At 31.4% G+C, this 20,251-nt stretch overlaps 1 protein-coding gene across 1 annotated transcript in view; it reads left to right on the top strand.

Annotated features, from left to right (window-relative positions):
* LOC106678944 (organic solute transporter alpha-like protein) overlaps positions 1–20,251 on the top strand; it is a 194,846-nt gene that overhangs the window by 107,172 nt on the left and 67,423 nt on the right. The window contains exon 4 of the mRNA XM_014417811.3: positions 3,700–3,938. Coding sequence (XP_014273297.1) covers positions 3,700–3,938 — 239 coding nt within the window. The remainder of the gene's footprint in view (positions 1–3,699; positions 3,939–20,251) is intronic.

Here is a 20,251-nt window from a genome sequence, read left to right as displayed (position 1 = left end):
AATAACAATACATTATTTTATATACATCTCATGTAGTCCTAAGTAACGGATCTGTTCGACAGGAATAAGTGGGGTATTATTAAAGGATATTGTAGGGGAAGAGGTCATGGGTTTACGTCGCAGGGTAAATGTGATTTGGTGGGATTTATTGGAATTTATTTTAAACCTTCGGCTTAATCCATGAATCTTTCTCCTCAACCATCTATCCCTCTTCTGTTAGAGGCTCGGGGATTGCACCTTGGTTCGTGTCTTCCGAGGTTTTTGTTTTCAAGTTTCCGATTTCATTATCTTAAACTTGGCTTTAATGAGATTATATGATTAAATTTAATAGGAAGAAATAGATAAGGAGGTGTTTTATATATTAAATTAATTCTTAACACTTCCTTTTTCGTTGTGAATCCATGCTTAGGGGAATTAACACATTATCTGGCAGCTTGTACTCTTTTATCAATTTCGTTATCTGTACTGTCATATTCGTTCAGGTGAACACCCATTCACCCCACAACACAACAGGCGTGTCTGCCAGATCCAGAAACAATTATTTGTCTATCTATATATGGTGTGAATGAGCTTCTTAGTTCTATTTCCATAGTTTTAAAAATACAACATTAAAGATATATATTTTAACTATTTATATCATACTATACGTGTAATTACGTGTGTACATTAATTTTTTTACTTATTTATTTAGTTATATCGATATAAATCAAATTAATATGAAAAGAAAATAGGGAATACATCGCTATGGCTTCCTCATGCCCACCTATTGCACTGTGGGTTAAAATTCCATACTTACTCTAACCTTGTATTGTTCAGTCTTATAACTCGATTGTTCTGTTTCCTTTTTCTTTCTATTCTCATAACCTTTGTTTTTGTTGCATTGATAATTTTAAACTATCCTTAAGGAATGCCTAGGTTAAATCGAGGGATCCAGAGGTTGCGTTGCTAACAAGATAAAGTCGATAATTGTTAATATAACAATCACAATTTAACTATAAATATACATACACAAATTGAACAAAAACTCTTGATATTTATCTTTTTCATTAAAACTAAATTTTATTTCGTCTGTTTTACTTACATTTTGAATAAAACTCAAAAGAAATGTGAAATATTTACAATAATATAATATTTATATTAATAATTATTAATAAAAATAATTGGACCATAATAAAAATGTTTAATTGTCTTGTCGTTGAGAACTTCTTCATGTACTTGTTTTTGTCTCAATTGTTCCCCCAAACACTTTCTTATCATTTAATTTCAAATCATGACCTTATTATAAAACTTTTTAACTATATTTTTATATGGAGTAAAGTTTTAAAGTTAGATTCATTCATAATTTCTTTTTAGTATATAAAAAAAAGTTCCTTGAAAATGAGATTGACTTATGAAAAACTATAACTGGTTGGATATTATGTTATGGATATAACAAACTCTAATCTAAAACCCTTATTACATATCTTTGCATGTACTTGAACAGATAAAGAATACGTGATACAATTAGAAAACGTGATTACCTTCCTACTACTAGTTCAATACACAAACAATTAAGATTTTACGATTAACAATTTATCTGGATTTTACAAATGGAATTTTATGAACTAAAAAACTCTTCTTGCATATCATATAATCACTGAATAATTTTAATCATAAATTATTACATTTCGTCTTTTACGGTTGGCATAGGTAAGAAGCTAAATAATTAATTTCACCATTATTAGCGTTGAGCCATAGTTATACTTTTGTAATAGAACATATTTAATAACAATACATTATTTTATATACATCTCATGTTTATTTAGACATATACATAATTTACATGTAAACAGTAAGCATTTTAATTAGTGACAACTATGAGGTTGTATTGAAATTTTTGCGGAATCCGGGTTATCATAAGTTTTTTTTTTCATAAGTTAATTTGAATATTTTAGCATTGGAAAACGTTTGACCTACTGGTATGCTAAGTCCAAGAGCTTAGGAAGATCAAATACACACTTTTTCAACTATGCAAAATGTTTTGAGCACGAGGATATTTACTCTGTCTATTGTAAAGTTTTGATGCTATTAGTATTTAATTTGAAAGCAGAATACATTTTCCTCATCCTAGATTCTCAATTACAATAGTAACACATAGATTTGATTCGTATCCACCTTATTGGCCAAGACTAGCTAATCAAAAGATGCTATTTCAATTTTCCAAGAGAATGAAATCTTAATTTGTTTTTTTTCTTTGACAGGATCTATAATCAATGCCGGGTTTCTCTTACTTGTTGAACAGTTTGAGATATCTTTAGAAAAGATTCATTCATTTTTAAAATTAATAATTAGAAAAACTCATTATCGAGTGATAGACTAGAAAAATGCAATACAGATTATCTTTAAATGTCATTGGCCTAAAGCATTTTTTCAAGAGTCTATCTCTATTTATTTTAGTTCTATTTTAACAAAAATAGTATCAAAGAGCTCCAGTTATAACCTCGAAGATTCCCCGGATTTAGGAAAGTGACACATGTTACTCCTTACCAAAGCTTAAGTGAAGCCAGAAAGTGAAGGGTTGGCCACACCCTGGGAGCTCTGGTTTATATGAACATTAATAATCCATTGTAGTCTTAACTGAAACAGATGGCAGCCTGTGATGGACTACTTCTGCTCTACGACGTCCCTGAAGTTCATCATAAATACAAAATTTAATTAACTTTACTAAAAATCTTACTACTGACAAATCATTATGGAGGACCGCAAGGAAACTACTGAATTTCAAAGATTTTAACCACCCTCTTCATACCGAATTCCATAAATGCCAGAACTGACAAAGAAAAATTACATTCGGACAACACCTCTCTAAAACCTTTATTCCACATCCTGATACCCTTAACCCAATTCACCTTGAATGTATTGAAGCAGAACTAAATATTACGCTCCAAATGACTCTCTAACCTAAAGCATTTCATCCTTCTGAAATATTTACTATCATTCAAAGATTCCCTACCCGCAAAACTCCTGGACACGACCTAATAACATCCTATATCCTAAAACTTGATCCATGAAAATTATCTATTGTTAATATGATTCCCAAACCCCAAAAGTCGCCAGAATACCCATCCTCCTTCCGCCCTCCTATCTCTCTATTACCGATCATGGGCAAAATCCTCGAAAAACTCATATTGAAACGCCTATACCCCATCCTAGATTCCATTCATATAATCCCTAATCACCAGTTTGGACTCCGAACACCCCACTCCACTATCCAGCAATGTCATCGTGTGGTGGACGTTGCCTCGTCTTCTTTGGAGCTCGAAATGTACTGCGCGGAAATCTTTTCGATGTAGAACAGGCTTTTGATCGAGTCTGGCACCCGGGACTGCTTTACAAACTCCGTGAATTCCAACATCCTACATACTTTTTCATTATCCGTTACTTTATCATTGATAGATTATTCCAAGTAAACCACAATGGTTCCTATTTATCCCTCTATTCTGCCTGTAACATTCCATTATAACTGAGAACAAATTTGCTGAATGTATAATATAATATACCGTTGTAAATTTCAATAAAGACACTAAAAAAGGATCTTTTCCTGTCAGTTTTCTCCCTCCTTGATACTCGTTCCTTCATGCTTGGTTTAGTTTATAGTTTCAGTCATAGTTTTTGTTACATTTTATTTTTTACCGTTACTAATCACCAAGTTTTCCTTAGGTGGTGGCCATAGTGACGTTCTGCGCGACGCTGGTTCCGAGGGCGCAGGTGATCACAGAGGCAGTGAGCCAGGGGATGTTCATGTGCTGCATGTACCAGTTGTTCTGCCTGATCGTGGCCTACGGTGGTGGAGAGACCCAGCTTGTGAAGAAGCTGCAGCCCGCACAGATCTCACTTCAGGTGGCTCCCTGCTGCTGCTGGTCCTGCTGCTCCTTCTTACCAGTCTACCCTCTCACCAAGTAAGTGCTTCGTTTTTATTTTTATTATAATTGATATAGTGTCAAGAAGGTTTTAGTAATAACTGTACAAGGGAGTCCGTTTGAACTAGAACTCGATGGGAAGCAAATGTTCTTGCTAAGCAGTATTATAAATCATATATTAATAAAGTTCTTAAATATTTGGAAATATTCCTAGAGATGGGTCTTAAAAGAAAGGTACACAGTTTACCTATAAAACGCAGTTGTGTTACGCTTACTAATGTAAGGGGAAAGCTTATAGGTGCAAAGATTGATATAAGTGTGCAATGGTTGGTATCGTGCACTTGGGTCTATTTTATTATTTTTTATGGACAATACTATACACTACTATTTTAGTACAATATGGAAGAAATACGAAAAAAAAAAAAACAGTTAATCCAATTGATACTATAATAACAAAGATATCAGATGAAAATCACCCCTCGATTCAGTTCTTACTGAATCCAAGCTGAGAAATTACTGATCTTATTTATTGCAAAAATATTAAGTGTGCGCAAAAAAATGAAGAGAATCATATTTTATACTTTTTTAATTCAATAAGCAGCGGTAATTCATCTCATTTTTTTTTAATCAATGTTGTATATCAGTTTCTATTTATTTTATCAAATAAATGAATAGTTACATAGACAGCCACTATTAAGCCCCAATAGATAACACTGATAGCTCAATTTAAAAAAATAACTAAATCTAATGACTATCAAAAAAAGTTTGTTTTATTAGACGTATTCCGTACATTTTATCGTACATCGGGTTTGATTTGTGGCCTTCTGTTAAAAAAATACCAACAGCCTATGGTAATATCTTTGGAATACGTTCGATTCAAAATAAAATCAAACTTTTTATTTTCAGTACAATATTTTAAAGCACTTGTCAAATTTAATTTAATTCCAGTCATTGTGAAATGCCCAAATGCTACTACACATGAATGAGCGGGGGTTCAATACTTTGCAAGGAAATATTGATTGTACAACAGCCATGAGGTGATTTTTTCAAGATTACGCTCAACCTTCAGATTTTTCCTCAATTAAGGGTATGCATTTTATGACCACAACAGGACCCCAGAACCAACAAGTATGACTCACGGCTTCAGTGATAGAATAAATAATCATCTGCCACAGCCGGATTCAAACCCTAATCAATAAAATAATTAATTCGAATTTTCAAAGACATCCATTATATTTTATTATTAAAACATTTATGGTTGAATAAATATCGCAGAATAAACATTATAATTCTATGCACCCGTAACCAAATTATAATTTCTTGAAGATATCTTTTAAACGATTATTAAATAGCAAGAAAAATAAATTATTGGAATGCCATAGTAATTTTGATAAGTGATCGATTTACATATTTTCTCTAATGCAAAGATTATTTTTCATTCTATCAATATAGTAAAATTTCATCATGTTCTGTCTCATAACAAAAAAGAAAAAACTATTGATATAAGAATCGCTGTTGTCAGCAACTAAAGTGAGATAAACATTTTAAATGATTTTAAAATGTCTTAAATTAAGAAATGATCAAACCTCGATCAGAGATTGTCTAGGATTTTATTTTTTCTGTTGTTAATGCTAATCGTATAGTTTTTTAATGATAACACGTACAACGATTAAATATAACAATTAACAACCAAGATAGCAAAACTCAAGTCGTTATAACACCTAGTTAAAATGTATGAGGCATGTCCAGAAAGTAAGAACAATATTTTGTATTTTTTTAAATTAAAGGATATCACAAGATATATTTATATTTATTCTTGTATTCCTAGTTATATTATCTATATTGGTTCCTGATGGGAACCGACCTACGATTCTTAGAAATGTATTGCTATGGATATGAACCAAGAACTAGAACCATAGACCCCCTTGCTATGGTATGCTAGATGTAATTGTATGTAATTAATTATTAGAAATCTTTACCAAAGGTATCATGTTTACCAATGTATTAGGCTATGCTAATGAGGTGGTATGCAAGGATTCTAAATAATAATGTGAAGTCTGGTTTGGATTAGATTATATTTACCACTATTTACAATTGTGCATAGTAAACCTAATGACTAATTTATTATGCTATGAGTGGAGAATACCAACTGAGATCTTTTATAGTCTTACTGACTCTAAGTTTAATCAATTTTGCCATTCAAAGTACAACCTTAGGATTATACTGAGGTTATGTGTCAAGCGGATCTTGTGGTGTTCATTGCTGTTCTTACCTTTGTGTTACTCCATGGTCCTCTCTCCGTTCTTCCTCATCGGGCATACATGAAGATGCACCTCTCTCATACTTCGTCCTCTTCAGAGTACTTCCTCGGATTATCTTGTACTCCTGTCCGAGGATCAACAACCGTTGTTGTGGGTCACTCTCTCCAACTGACAGTGTCTGTGTTACTTTGACCATTACCAGAAAATTGTCTTTCCTCCCATTTCCTTTCTTTCTAGCCATCCATTAGCTACTAGTCGGGTTCTGTTTTCATTTTCCAGATGCCTTTATGGTTCTCGCTTATCTGGTCCGGAGCTGAAGAGCATGGGTGTATCCAGGTGTTTGCGTAGGGCTGTGCCTGACGGTGGCATATCCTTGATTTCTATTATCTCTGAGGACACGCATTAGTAGCCTGGGAGTAACTCGGCTCTGCCTAACATATGGTGTTTAAGGAGGAAAAGCCTACCTGACTTGGCTGTCCTTAACGATCCAAACAAATGTCTAATTGCTAACGACCTGCTATTTGTTTATATTGGCTATATAATCAATTGGGTAATACCAATTATGGACACCCTGTTTAATTAAACTTAACTTCCATTTCCTCTTTTCCCATGCTGATATTTTCCATACATAGCAATATACATATTTTTATATCATATTTTCCACGCAATCGCCTTCTCGTTCTTAGCAGGTTGTAAGTTGTGGCACAAGCTTTTTTATTCCCTCCTCTTAGAGCTATCCCATCATCTCCTTCGTCCACTTATGACCTTTTGTTTGACCTCCTTATCTGTTTGAAATTTTTTTCCACCTATGCGAGTCTTTATGAAGCTTAAAAGATGAAAATCTGAAGGCACCAACCCGTGGGAGTAAGGTTTTTTCAGTGCTTCCCAACCAAACACGTTCCACACACCCGGGGGAGAGGGCGTTTTCATGTAACAAGCACACTCCCTTAGTGAATATTCACTTCCGATTGTTTTGATTTGCTCTCTTGTGTTTTTTTTTTTTTTGGTCTCACAGTTTCGTGTTGCAATAATCATCTTCCTCTGAGGTAAAAAATACATCAAACAGATCCCTTTTCTGTCCTAAATCACAAATTCCATATTACTTTTGCCTATAATTGAGGTTTTAAATTTCGTGACAGATAGGGAACTTTTGTGCTGCCTCTGTGGTTACCGATTACTTTTATTATATCAGTAATAGGATAATAAGAGCACGAAAAGTTGATTTTGATGTTAAAGTTCTTATTTTATGAACGATTTGTAAAATAAAATACACTCACAGAAAGAAATTTTAAACATTAGCATGAGATTAAAAACATTTTTTAATCAAATTTAATTTCACTTGTAAAAATAGCTTCAGAATAACAGCTAAAATAGTTATGCAAAAGAAAGATAAAAAATTCATTACAAATTACAGGGCATGTTTACGTTTAAACGTCATTTAGTCAAAACTTAGTTTCTGTCAATTACGCCTCTTTACTTCTAGCTTGTACTTTATATTAAATACTATAACTAGTTAACAAGGTTCTAAGTCTAAACTTACTAAGTCGCCAAATAATGTTTTTAAAAAGGCCTTTTAACGAGGGTTCATAAAAATGAATCCTAAATTACTCAACTTATAATCGTAAATAGATAATATATGCTGTTATATTTTTATGTATATGATACATAAACAATTTGATAAGTAATTAGAGAGAAAATAACTTTATGGACTTAATCCTCTGATGGTCGATATGCTCAATAACGTTTATTGAAATAGCCATCAGTCTCATTGTTTTCAGTGTAAACTGAATATTGTTAAACTTTTACCTATATTGAAAACTCATATCTGTTAACATGAAAGTTAACTTTCAAAAAGTAATGGGTTCATTATTTGGTAATAAGCACACTGCCCGTTAACCTCTTAGAGGTTGGCTTTCATGTGTAATAAACATTCATACTTTGTTCCTTTTAAGCCTAAACATTATTTCTCTATTGACGCCATAACCATGTACCTGCCCGCCAATAGGCATCCTTTCTCCAAAACGAACCAGTCACGTTTGCGATTGTCTCTCAGCTGCTTCGATTATTCCAGCAGGACGGTGATTGGCGGAGTCTCCTGCAATCAGTTCTTCAGGGCTGCCTATTTGGTCGCCGATCCTTTCATACCCTCACTGTCGTAGAGAAAGCTGCGGATCGGAAGCCGTTAGCCGGTCATTATCCGTACTCCAGGCAGATCATTATCGGGGAAGCGAGAGTCGATGGTGAAGGTGGAGGCGACAGGGTCTCTAGGACGGGCATGATTGGTCCCGATGTATGAAGTCAATGGGTGGTCGGGATGAAGGACGGGAATTATTCAACTCCTTACACCATTGATAATCCTTAAAAATGTCGATACTATAGTTTATACTGACTCGATAATTTCTAGAGGGCAAGGTAAGAGCATTATTAGTCATAAAATTATCAAAATAGGCAGGTTGTGTTTTTTCACTGTTATTATTCATTATGATAGTGTTGAAGTTGCGCAAAAGGGGCTAAGAAACTAGTAATTGTATTGTATAGTGGCGACTTTGGGCTCAAACCCATCCAAATTTTAATTGTATTAAAAATATTAACTGAGTCTTTCTCATTTTTTTTTTAATTTAAAGAAATTATTTAAGTAAATTTTGTTGCATTATCGATCATCAAGTACAGCGAATATCATCATTTTGTTGGATCCCAAATATAGCTTATTCTGCTGTTATCATTAATAATTATAGCGTAAATGTTATATATATATATATTAATTAGAAATTAAATGTAGATTTTTAACGTAAACATTCTACGGAAGATAAGTATGTAGTCTTTATTCTCTCTTTTTATTTGTGTTCGTATTCTCCTGATTACTCATAGACCCACATTTGTCCTTGAATTTCAATTAGTAATTATTTGAAAGTATCTGTCTTTGGGGATTGGAAAGCTAAAATAGTTAAGTGCGTTGAACTTTATAAATTTCCTAACAACAAATTATTCAACTACAAGAATTCAAGTCAAATATTTTTTATGCATTATTATTCCCATTTTTTGAGTTCGTAGAAATATGGAAATGTCAAATGCATACTGTAATTAGTAAATCTTCTGAAAATTTGAAAACAAATTGACTTTAAAGCTAGTTAAATAAATGATAAAACCACTACTGAATTAGATGTGAAGTCTTGATTAAAACAGAGTTTAAGAACAGAGCTGAACTTTTTATGTTAAATAAACTTGAGTTGAAGTACATAATGCATGTGCTTTGTCTCATAATAAGGAGGATAAAAACATGCATCATTTAATAGGCGAGTGTTCCGTTTTAAAGACATATAGAAAAACGAATATTTAGGAAACAATATTAACAGAAAAAATGTAATCGATATTTTAAATGTTAAATATTGTACTAAGTTATTTTGTATATAAAATGTGCTTTTAACTATGTAAAACTTAACATAGGAATTGGATTATAATAACTGATTGATAAACTATAGAAAAGCTTTTTGGCCTACGGTATTGAACCAGAGAAGTATTGAATATTTACATTTTTTTTTTTTTGGCTCAAGTAATACATTGAAGACCTACACAGTCCCAGAATGGGAATGTCAAGGTTCATTTCTATGGGCCGCCGCGAAATAAATATTGACCAGCCCAGGAGGGAATCGAACCCACAACCTTCTAAATCAAGCGCTCTGGGACCCCCGCCCTAGCCCCTCAGCTATCAGGTCATCTTATGTAATATATTATTGAATATATAAGTAAAGCCACTTGTTCAAATCAATTTGTATACATCATAAAATCTATTCGTCTTATAATGATCAATTAAGAGCCTCAGAAATTGACGTTTTACCTCTTCATGAATTAATTAATTTCTGAAATCTGTTTAATTTATGAAGAATTCACATGTGAAATATCCTCTTTTGCTTCCTTTCTTTTCTTTTTCGATTCTCCTCTTTATAGATTTCGATAGGAATTTATTATTAGATGGAAACTAAAAGAAAAAAACAATTATATAGTTATCTAATTACAAAAAAAAATCCAGTCTTCATTGTATTTAAACTATTTTAGATCGGTTTTGATTAACATAAGATATTAACTTTTATCAAAGACTTATGGTACTTTGACTATCTATTTATTTTCTCTCCTCAAAAGATCTCTTATATGGGGTCTTTGAGTTTATCTTATCTGTCTGCTACGTACCTATGAGGATTAATAGGTAATCAATTTTCTTTTTTTATACGAGTAATTAAATAACTAGAATCAAAAAAGCTTTCAAAATTTTGGTTTGGTTTATACAATCATGCCTTTCATACCTTTTTTTGTTAAGAAGTGAAAATGTAAATTTAAAATATAAAATGTTACTCTTAAATTAATATTTTTATTTAAGACATTATTAAATTTTATTGCTTCATACAATTGGTTGATTGGTCAGGTCTTTGCTCTTGAAGTGAGATGGATCAGTAAAACAAGACCGACTGATTTTCCGTTATTTTATAAATTATTTATCCAATGCTTCTGAACCGGTTTTCTAAGACTGCCGTTGCATTCTTAACATGTGTGATGTCTTTACCAACAAACTAGAGGAATAAATATTACAGTTTCTTCGAAATTGGCACCAATCTATCATTTTTTTTTGTAAACTTGTAAGTCATAATTATGTATTTAATAATAAACATCGTATTTTCTATATACTTCATATATTTCCAGTTTAATATTGATATAGCGTCGTATTTGATTTAGATATCTATTAGATTTACTAATCTAACAATCTTTTAATAGAGATTTCCACATTTGGTATTGTGCAGTCTTATATGTAATGAATGATAAGATGATATAGTTAAAAAAACGACTATGACTGATGACGTAAATCGTTTGGTAATTCATTCATATTGATTGATAAAATATTTATTGTTTAATCTTATCATGCCTATGATAGATGTCTCTCAGTCATCTGAAGTCAGAGTTTCATTGATTTGGGCTGAGCTGAAAGTACACGTTTGTCAATTAGTAAACGTGTTATTTTATACTACGCGTGAGATTGTTTAAATCAAGTTCATATATACTTTATAGATATTAAGAGTAGTTTTTATCGTTAACAGGTTGATTTTAGTTATCGTGGCTTCAGTTATTGATCTTAAAAGGTTTATGACCTCCAGCCTTAGAGATACGATATTACTTATATTACAATAAATAGATACAAACTCCAGTTACTAATGAAGCTTATTATAGAACTTTTGTAATATCCTTCCTGGTTATTAGAAAATTGTTAAAAGCAGGAGAGCGAGAAACATTTTAAGAGGTACTGTTCAATTATTGGATTACTTCATACACACTTAGTATAAATCGTATTTAGCCAATTTCTTAGAATACTAAATTCCCTGAATGAATTTACCTTTAATTACTTGTTTATTTAATTTTAATTATTTTTTTATTTTTTCATTTATTTATTTATTTCTATTCTTATTTTATTTTAGTATGAATGTAATATCTGTCAATAAATAAAATGTATTTATATTTTTTTTATCTTAGCACCAACCCTATTTTAAATATCTCCCAAAATTGTCTTCTGCATAATTTTATCTAGCTGCTTAGAAAATATAATGTTTTTATTTTCTCAATTCCTTTTCTGAAGAGCTTTCTCTGTTATAGAGATATTTCATCTTCACTGGTTCATGATACATAGATGCCTGTTTCTTTGCCATAGAGTGAGGTTTGTAGTGTATGTAGAGTGTACAAACGTAGTGCTTTAAACCTTCACATGTATGCATTTAAATAAGATACTATTGGTAATGGTGGATGGAACATGTCCGAAAGTTGCCTAATAGTCCTTTTAGCCAACCCCTGATAGAGATTAACCTAAACTCTGGAGACCTTGCTCTTATGTGCTCTGTCATCATGGGTTTTACCAATTTTACCGTTTTCGCTCGATTTAACTATCTTAGGTCTTCCCGTTTTAAATGAATGTTTTAAAGGTTATATAAGACCGTCACTAACTCTGGGTTAGCATTGCCTTTTTTTTGCGCTATAATCTCCTCTTGTGAGATTCTTCCATGTCGTACATCGACCAACCTACACGCTATAATTGTCTGTTTAAAAAGTTCAATAAGTAAGGCTTCCTTGGAGGGCGGGAGTGGAGGGATTTACGCAGTTTTTTAATTTCAGGCGCTTTTTAAATATTGCTCGATTAAACTATTATAAAGTACCCTCTTCCCAATTTATTTCAAAAGTGACATAGGACCGTCGCTCCCTGGAGGTCTTAGTGGGGGAAGTTTGGTCAGGAAGGATTGCCGTATTTCAATTTTAGGCATTTTTTAAAAATATTACTCGATTAAACTATCTCCTCTTCCCATTTTAACCTTCCAATGCCACAAGGCAATATTTCACTTGTATACATATATCATTTCCCTGTAATATGTATGTGTGTATTATACAAATAAGATAATAAAGGAGGTTACGCCAAAAAAAAGTTGAAATGCCCTTCGGGCAAGATAGGGTATTCATGTTTATTATGTATACATATTTCTATGTATTGTATTATGTATTTTACTTGTTTTAGACAGTAAAATTAATAAAAGGATGGGGTCTTAGTTGGGAGGGTCCGGCCGGGAAGGATTGCCTTTTATTTTTAGTTATGATCTCTTCTTGTGAGATTTTGACATGTCGTACATCGACCAACCTACTCGCTATAAGTTTCTGTATTAAATTTTAGATATGTAAGGGGGCCACGGAGGGTGCGACAGGCGGGTTTAACGCCACTTTTCAATTTCAGGTGCTTTTTAAATATTGGTATTTTTACCTATCTTAAAGTCTCCTCTTCCCCTTTTAAGCAAATATTTCGAAAGTGACATAGGACCATCGCTCCCTGGGAATCTTGGTAGGGTGGGTCCGGCCAGGAAGGATTGCCTTTTTTTGTGTTATCAATGTTAAAAAAATATGAGTTTAACAGGCTTAGATTCAACACCTTATAACGCCACAAGACAATAAAAGGTGCCTTATGTACTCGGTGAAGTATATATAATACATTTTACCTTACTTCCTTACAACGTTCTGCACCCCTTATCCTTCATGGATTGTTACGGTGCAGATTTAACTCCTTTTTTTTGTACATGTCACATATGAACATACCTCAATTTTCTGTCAAAGACAAAACAAGTCATGTACTATAAAAGAGAAATATCATGGTCTCCAATAAATGTTAATTATCAGAGATGGGAAAAGTATCCTTAAGGTAAGTAAAAGCTTAGCAATTATCGGATAACATTCCGAATCATTTCTTAGTCTTATAGAAAATGAAGAGTTTGATTAAAGTTCAACTAATGATGATGAATAGTTTTGTACCTATATAACTCTTAAGCCGGTTTATAAATATATCTCTAAGTACGGACCAAACCTGTATATTGTTTTTTTTTGTTTTAGAATTTTAAACCAAGACCGAAAGTAAGTGTGAATGTTTGAATGAAAGTCAATAGTATCAATAAACTTCATGATTTATTGTTCTTTTGTTCTTCCTGTAGGGCCTTGAAATCAAATTGTCATAACTCCTTCGGTTATTGTTTGCAAATGAAGAAAGCGATGCGATTTCGAATTATGTTTTATGTTAGCCTTGCACGTGCCCAGCTATGAAACTAAGAATAGTCCTCAAGATTGAATGGAAATTTATTTGAATAATATTCTTTTACGAAATGACATACTTAACTAGGTTTAAATATTTAATACATATATTTTTTGACATTAAAATTTTCCTTAAACTTTTAAAAATATTCACCTTCAATCATATTAATTATATTTTGGAATCATTAGGAATATATGCTTATTTAGAGTTGTGTTTCAATCTACAATTTGTAGGAATATTGTAAAATTTAGTTAGTTAAAATTTACATTATTGCGTTGGATATGTTTTCTTCTTCTCCTTAATTCATTCGAAATCTCAGGAGTATTATGGTCATTCCTATAATTATAATATTATCAAGAAAGTCTATTCACACTATTACTTTATAATGACTGACTTTAAGTAACAGTTTGCGTAACAAGACTTTACGTTGCCCTACTGGAAAATGTCACCTCAATTTAGAGTTAGGATTTAGTTATTCGTACACCTCATAGCTAAACCGTACATGAATAGATGTTTTAGCGGAGATTCGAATTTTTGGTGGGAACCCGCGGGTCTGGATAATTTAAGGATAGTAGTATAAGCAATTGACTTAAATTATCAAATCGACTGAATTAACATATTTAGTGCAATATTTAATTCTTAATTCAGCTTAAATTGTTCTAAACATTCCTTGAATATCACTGTGTTACATGAGCAATAATACCTAAGAATCCAGCTCAAAATAAAGTTATATAAGCACAAAGGGGCAGGCTAAAACCAATAATTTTCAGTCTCTTGAGCTCAACTTGTTTCAAAACATTCATGATACCTAATTGAATAATTTGAGCCATTGAAAATGAAAAACGGTATGCCGTGTGTACAATCGTTGGTCAGATAACAATAAATTCCTATAAGTATATACGGTCACGTAGAATATCAAGGAAATCTGTAAACATTAATTTTCACAATGGCAAACACTCTGGAAGCTAATAGTACAAGAGCCCAAAAGGAGAAAAAAGACAATTAGTTCACCCAAATTTTTGATTACTTAATTGAAAGCTAGGTATAATTACTAGTCAAAATTGATGAGTCTTCCAAGTATAGATAGGGGGAGTAAAAAATGGCGGCTGTTTCAAAACGTTAAAAATAATTAATTTATTATTTGAAGCTCTATATCTTTACAACTATCAAAAAATAGAAAATCTAAGAGAGCATCATTTAAATTAAAGTAAATTTGCTAAAATGTAAGCCCTAATAGGGCTATTTATGTTCAATAGTTCGATATATAGCTTTTTAAAAAGCAACTTTTCTTAAAAATGTTATATGAAACGTACTGAAAGATCAGTAGTTAGTGAATCTATTTTGAAAAATCTATATCTCAAAAACCATTTGACGTACAGATGTCTAAATATGTAAATATATGTGTAAAATCCGCCTCTGAGAGTCGGAAAAGGCATCGACAGTTTCTTAATGTATAATGTCATATTCCTGTCTTTAATTTTTTTTCAAGATGAACTGTGATATTTCTAGAAATAATGTTAATTGTATTTCACTTGAGATTCTTAAATTACTTAAATTATAGTCGCTTTAATGGGATGAACTTCTTACTGAGTATATTATTATTAAATATATCTTAATACTGCATTATTATTGTTGATATTAATAAAATAAAAGGAAATCGAATTACTGAGTATATTAGTTATTAATTTGTAATTATTGTAGAACTTTTTAATTTACTTTTTTGGTGGAAGGAAAAATAGTTCCTTTGAAGCAGGATAAAATATTGCTCATTGAAACAAGGAAAGTAAATTGTTCCTTGGAAGAAGGAAAAACATTGTTAATTGGAATTATTCTGTAGAAACATCTATTGCTTAACTGATAGTGATGTTGCTTTATTTTCCTATTTAGTTCAATTCTTGCTTATGTATTTTAATTGTATTAGTTTTGTTTTGCGTGATAGCAGTGATCTTTGTGGCTACTATATTAATTACTAATTCATTATTTTTCATTCACTTCAAATTTAAACCATCCACAACCATAATAATAAGGGGTATTCATGGTTCGAAAAAGGTAATAATGATTTGTTGATTTTTTTGTTTACTTTCAAACAAACATTCTTAATCAGAATCCATTTTATTTTGTACCAAAAATAGAAACTCCGAATATGAAACATACGAATAAAATGAGAACACCAAAGGATCAGTATACAAAACCACATAATTTATTTAAATAATAAACGATATACAGACGTTATTTAAGTAGAAATTTAATTTTATTGTTATATGATAATTAATTTACATTTAATTTTGGTTAGTTTTATGGTCTCTGTTCCGTGATTAAAATTAGAAGGTACGAGTACAATGCCGAAGTGGCAAGTCTGCAAAATTTGCTGTTTTGTGTTTCCTGATATTTTAACGTGGTTTTCTACAAAATGGTTTCTTTGTAATATCATAAAAGCCTAAGTGAATATGTGAGTCATTATTTAAATCTACACAATGACCAAATGACATACATCAATTTTCATTAGTGCTCATTAGGTGCATAAGAATTATTAAATGAGCCGTCGAGAGTAAATATGAGTCAAAGTGAAGTGAGTCATCCTGGTAAATATTCAATTATTTAATATTAAAAATAATAATATTTAAATATTATAATTATATTAGTAAATATTTAATTAATTAGTCATTGAATTTATTAATTTTAAACGCTTTTAAATTGTTGGATATTGTTGTGACGGACTAGTTATAAGAGAAAAAGCTGTCATTCCGTTATAAAACTTTTCCCAAAATTTAAAATTTCTCAAAATTCGAGATTTGACTTACACTACTTTTCATAGAATTCCCCCTATTATCAGCAATAATAATTTTCCATTACAATTCGTTCTAGTTTGTTCTGTTTATTATAGATAATTGTTGTAATTAAGGACTAGTGTTATCAACCTACATGGTGACTGTGGTAGTAATTCAATTAGACCAATAAAAAAAATTATTTATTTAATTGAACAAATAGTATTTATCAGTTTATTACTTTATATTCAAACCGCTCGTAATAACCTTTGGCTTTTTATATCTTTATAGACCATCGTTTTATCAAATGCTACTATGTTAGTTCTACTAGAAAGTTCTGTCCGTCCATTTCTTAGATTAAAACAAAACGACGCTGTCAAGATCATGTATGAGCTAAATACTTTTTTGACATTAGAGATTGCAGAAAAGCTTGTTTCAACTCAACAAATCATATCGGATCTTAGAATTTGGATATTCAAGATGAGTGCCACATCACTGCATGCGGGTAGGGCACCGTATTTATACACATCTCTGCATAGAAGAAAATCGAACTCTTTTTGTACCGCATGATAATTGGTCATAAATAGCGGATTATCTATGTAAACATCTTAAGGAAATAGTACAAGAGCTGGGAAAAAAAGGCAGTTATCTCACCCCAATTTTTGATTACTTCAATAAAAACTATGTATAATTACTAGTCGAAATTGATGACTCTGCCAAGTATAGGTAGGGCGATTAGCGGCTGTTTCAAAACCTTAAAAAACATTGATTTTTCATTCGGAGCTCTATATCTTAAAAACTACTAACAACTAGAAAATCTAAGAGAACATTATTTAAAGAAGAGTAAATTTGCTAAAATATTAGCCTAAAGAGCTATTTACGTCTAAAAGTTCTCGAGATATAGCTTTTTAAAAAGCAAAATTTCTTAAAAATCTACTGAAAGATTAGTAGTTAAACTAAGTAAAACTTTATTTCAGAAACCAGTAGACGTACAGAAGTACAGTCTGTCAGCACTTAAATTAAAGCTAGTTAAATTAAAAAATAAAATAGTTTCTAATGGTTATCCTTATAGGAGTAGCAGTTTTTTTGATATTTGACAAAATATTACAAACTCACACAATGTTAATTTCTAGTTCTTCGTATAAAATGTTAGATTTTTGAAAAAATATATCTCTAGACCCATAATACGCACATATGTCTGATAACACTCAAAATAATGGAAATTTAACTTACTAATAGTTTATGACACTTATCTTCGTAGGAGTGGTAGTTTTTATGATATTTACGTATGAATATAAATTTGGCAAATGAAAATTTGTCCGAACAGCTATAAATCAATTTATTTTAGCAAATTTCATGAAAACTACTACTCCTACGAAAATAAACGTCATAAACTACTATGTAGCTCATTAAATTAGCTTTAATTTGAATGTTAATAGACATCTGTACGTCAAATAGATTTTGAGATATAGATTTTTCAAAATAGATTTGCTAACTACTGATCTTTCAGTACGTTCCATACAACTATTTTATGAAATGTTGCTTTTTAAAACGCTATATATCGAACTATTGAACATAAATAGCTCTATTAGGGCTTACATTTTAGCAAATTATATGAATTTAAATGATGCTCTCTTAGATTTTCTATTGTTTTGGTAGTTGTAAAAATATAGAGCTCCGATTAAAAAATTAGTTTTTTATATTGCTTTGAAACAGCCACCATTTTTGATTCCCTCTACATATACTTGGCAGACTCATCAATTTTGACTATTAATTATACATAGTTTTCATTAAAGTAATGAAATATTGGGGTGAGATAACTGCCTTTTTTCTCCTCTTGAGCTCTTGTACTAAAACGAGCATATTGTGAACTCGGAAAATCTGTCCTCTCCACTTCTAAACCGAAGTGTTATGGTCCTAGGACCAATGCATTCTGAGCTGTTTGAATCAAACGGAAAAACTCAATTCGGTTAGGTAATGTCAGTAATTTAAAAAATAATAAAAAACAGTCCTACGAGAATAGAAACCGGCGATGTTCAATAGGAAGAACATTATATTGCTTCATGATAATGCCAGGCCACATACTGCTTTGGAGGCCCGTCTGAAACTCGCTGAGATAGGCAGGAAAGTTCATATCATATTCACCGGTCGTACCACCTTCCGATCCCTTTTCGCTTGTTTCTGACATTACAAATTTTTTGAAGGGAAAATAATTTGAAAAAGGAAGAAGATATCCGACAAGTACAGGTTCAATTATTCACCTCTAGGGATTAGCCGTTTTTTAAAAAATAGGATATCCTTTCCTTATTGCCATAAAGATTTCAAGACATAAATAATTACAGCAATTATATTATGTAATACAAATTCTTTAATGGTACGAAAAAATTATAATACTAAGATAAAACTGATGATTAATACTGGACTTGTAGCTTAGAGTAAGGAACCTTTGATCATCTCAGTGAATATCAAGCATTGGCTCATCCATTTGCATCCACTTCTTGTACAAACTCGAGACTTTCTCTGCATACCAAGCTTGACATATCAGATCCTCAGAGCTCATGTAGACATAAAAACTATCTAACAACCATCTACTTAGCGTTCCTACCATATAATTTAAGCACAATTACGCTTGTTATCTTTAATTTACAACTGGGCTATATACTAATTTTCTAAACGTAACTATAATATTGCCGTTTTTAGGTTGAAAAACATTAAAATAATTATTACTTTGAATGTTTTAAAATATTAAAAGGAGCTCAAGCCATAGTTTTCGATTTAATGCGCATTATCTTATTGTTACCTAAGTTGATCCAAATCCTACTTAATATTCTTATTTTGAGATCTCCAGAACGCCTTCTGAATTTAAAATAGCTTTATTAATATTTATTTCCATTCCTACCTAATTTCATCTAAATGCCACTTAATATTATTTTCTTGAAATCTCAAGAACGCTTTCGAATTTACAATAGTTTTACTTACATTTCTTCCCATGCCTCTCAACTCCTGTTTCTTGAAACGTTTTATTAACATTAATTATTAGTTATGTTAAGCGGTTTCACCCTCTTTAAATTTGGATTAATCTTGGTTTTTTGTACACATGATCAGGTGTATATAATTAACTATATCTATATTAACTGAATAACATCCTAAATTTATGCAGAAAATAAAAGGACCAACCGCTAAAAAAATTGTTTTGACAGATTGTATGATGGCTTTAGACCAGAGTTCCCAACTCGTTGTGGACCATAAAAGGGACGAGAGAACAATGGCATTTGTCGCAGTATGGTTCATGTGTTCGGCAAAACATATTTTTGTGAGGATTTATTATTAAATATCATTCCTGAAGTTTCTTTGTCAGTTTAAGATTTAACACAATAAAACTGACATAAAATATTTTTCATGGCGGCTCAGTCCTCCGCAGACTTGACTGGGCTGGAAATTACTAGCTAAAAACTCACTAAATTTTAGCAAGTCTTTTATGTTTACAGTATGTTTTAAAATTGTTTCAAGAAAACTTCATCGTAAACGATATTTGTGTTATAAACAAGCTGTGCAGCATGGTATAGTAACTCTCTGACAAGAGCGTTCACAGTTCCAGCAATCTCGGTAATGATTAAAACGCTAGAGTCGCTTGTTGTTTTCGGTTTGCGTACGTAGTTACCTAGAGTTTTCAGTAATAATTTTTTTTAAAATAATACTTTTTATTTATTGATAGATATTACAATCTGC

This window comes from Halyomorpha halys, unplaced genomic scaffold (assembly GCF_000696795.3).
Source record: "Halyomorpha halys isolate HHAL.00 unplaced genomic scaffold, Hhal_1.1 Scaffold169.1, whole genome shotgun sequence".
NCBI lineage: Eukaryota > Metazoa > Arthropoda > Insecta > Hemiptera > Pentatomidae > Halyomorpha > Halyomorpha halys.
Note: the sequence above shows the minus strand (reverse complement) of the source record. Positions and strands in the feature narration are given on the sequence as shown.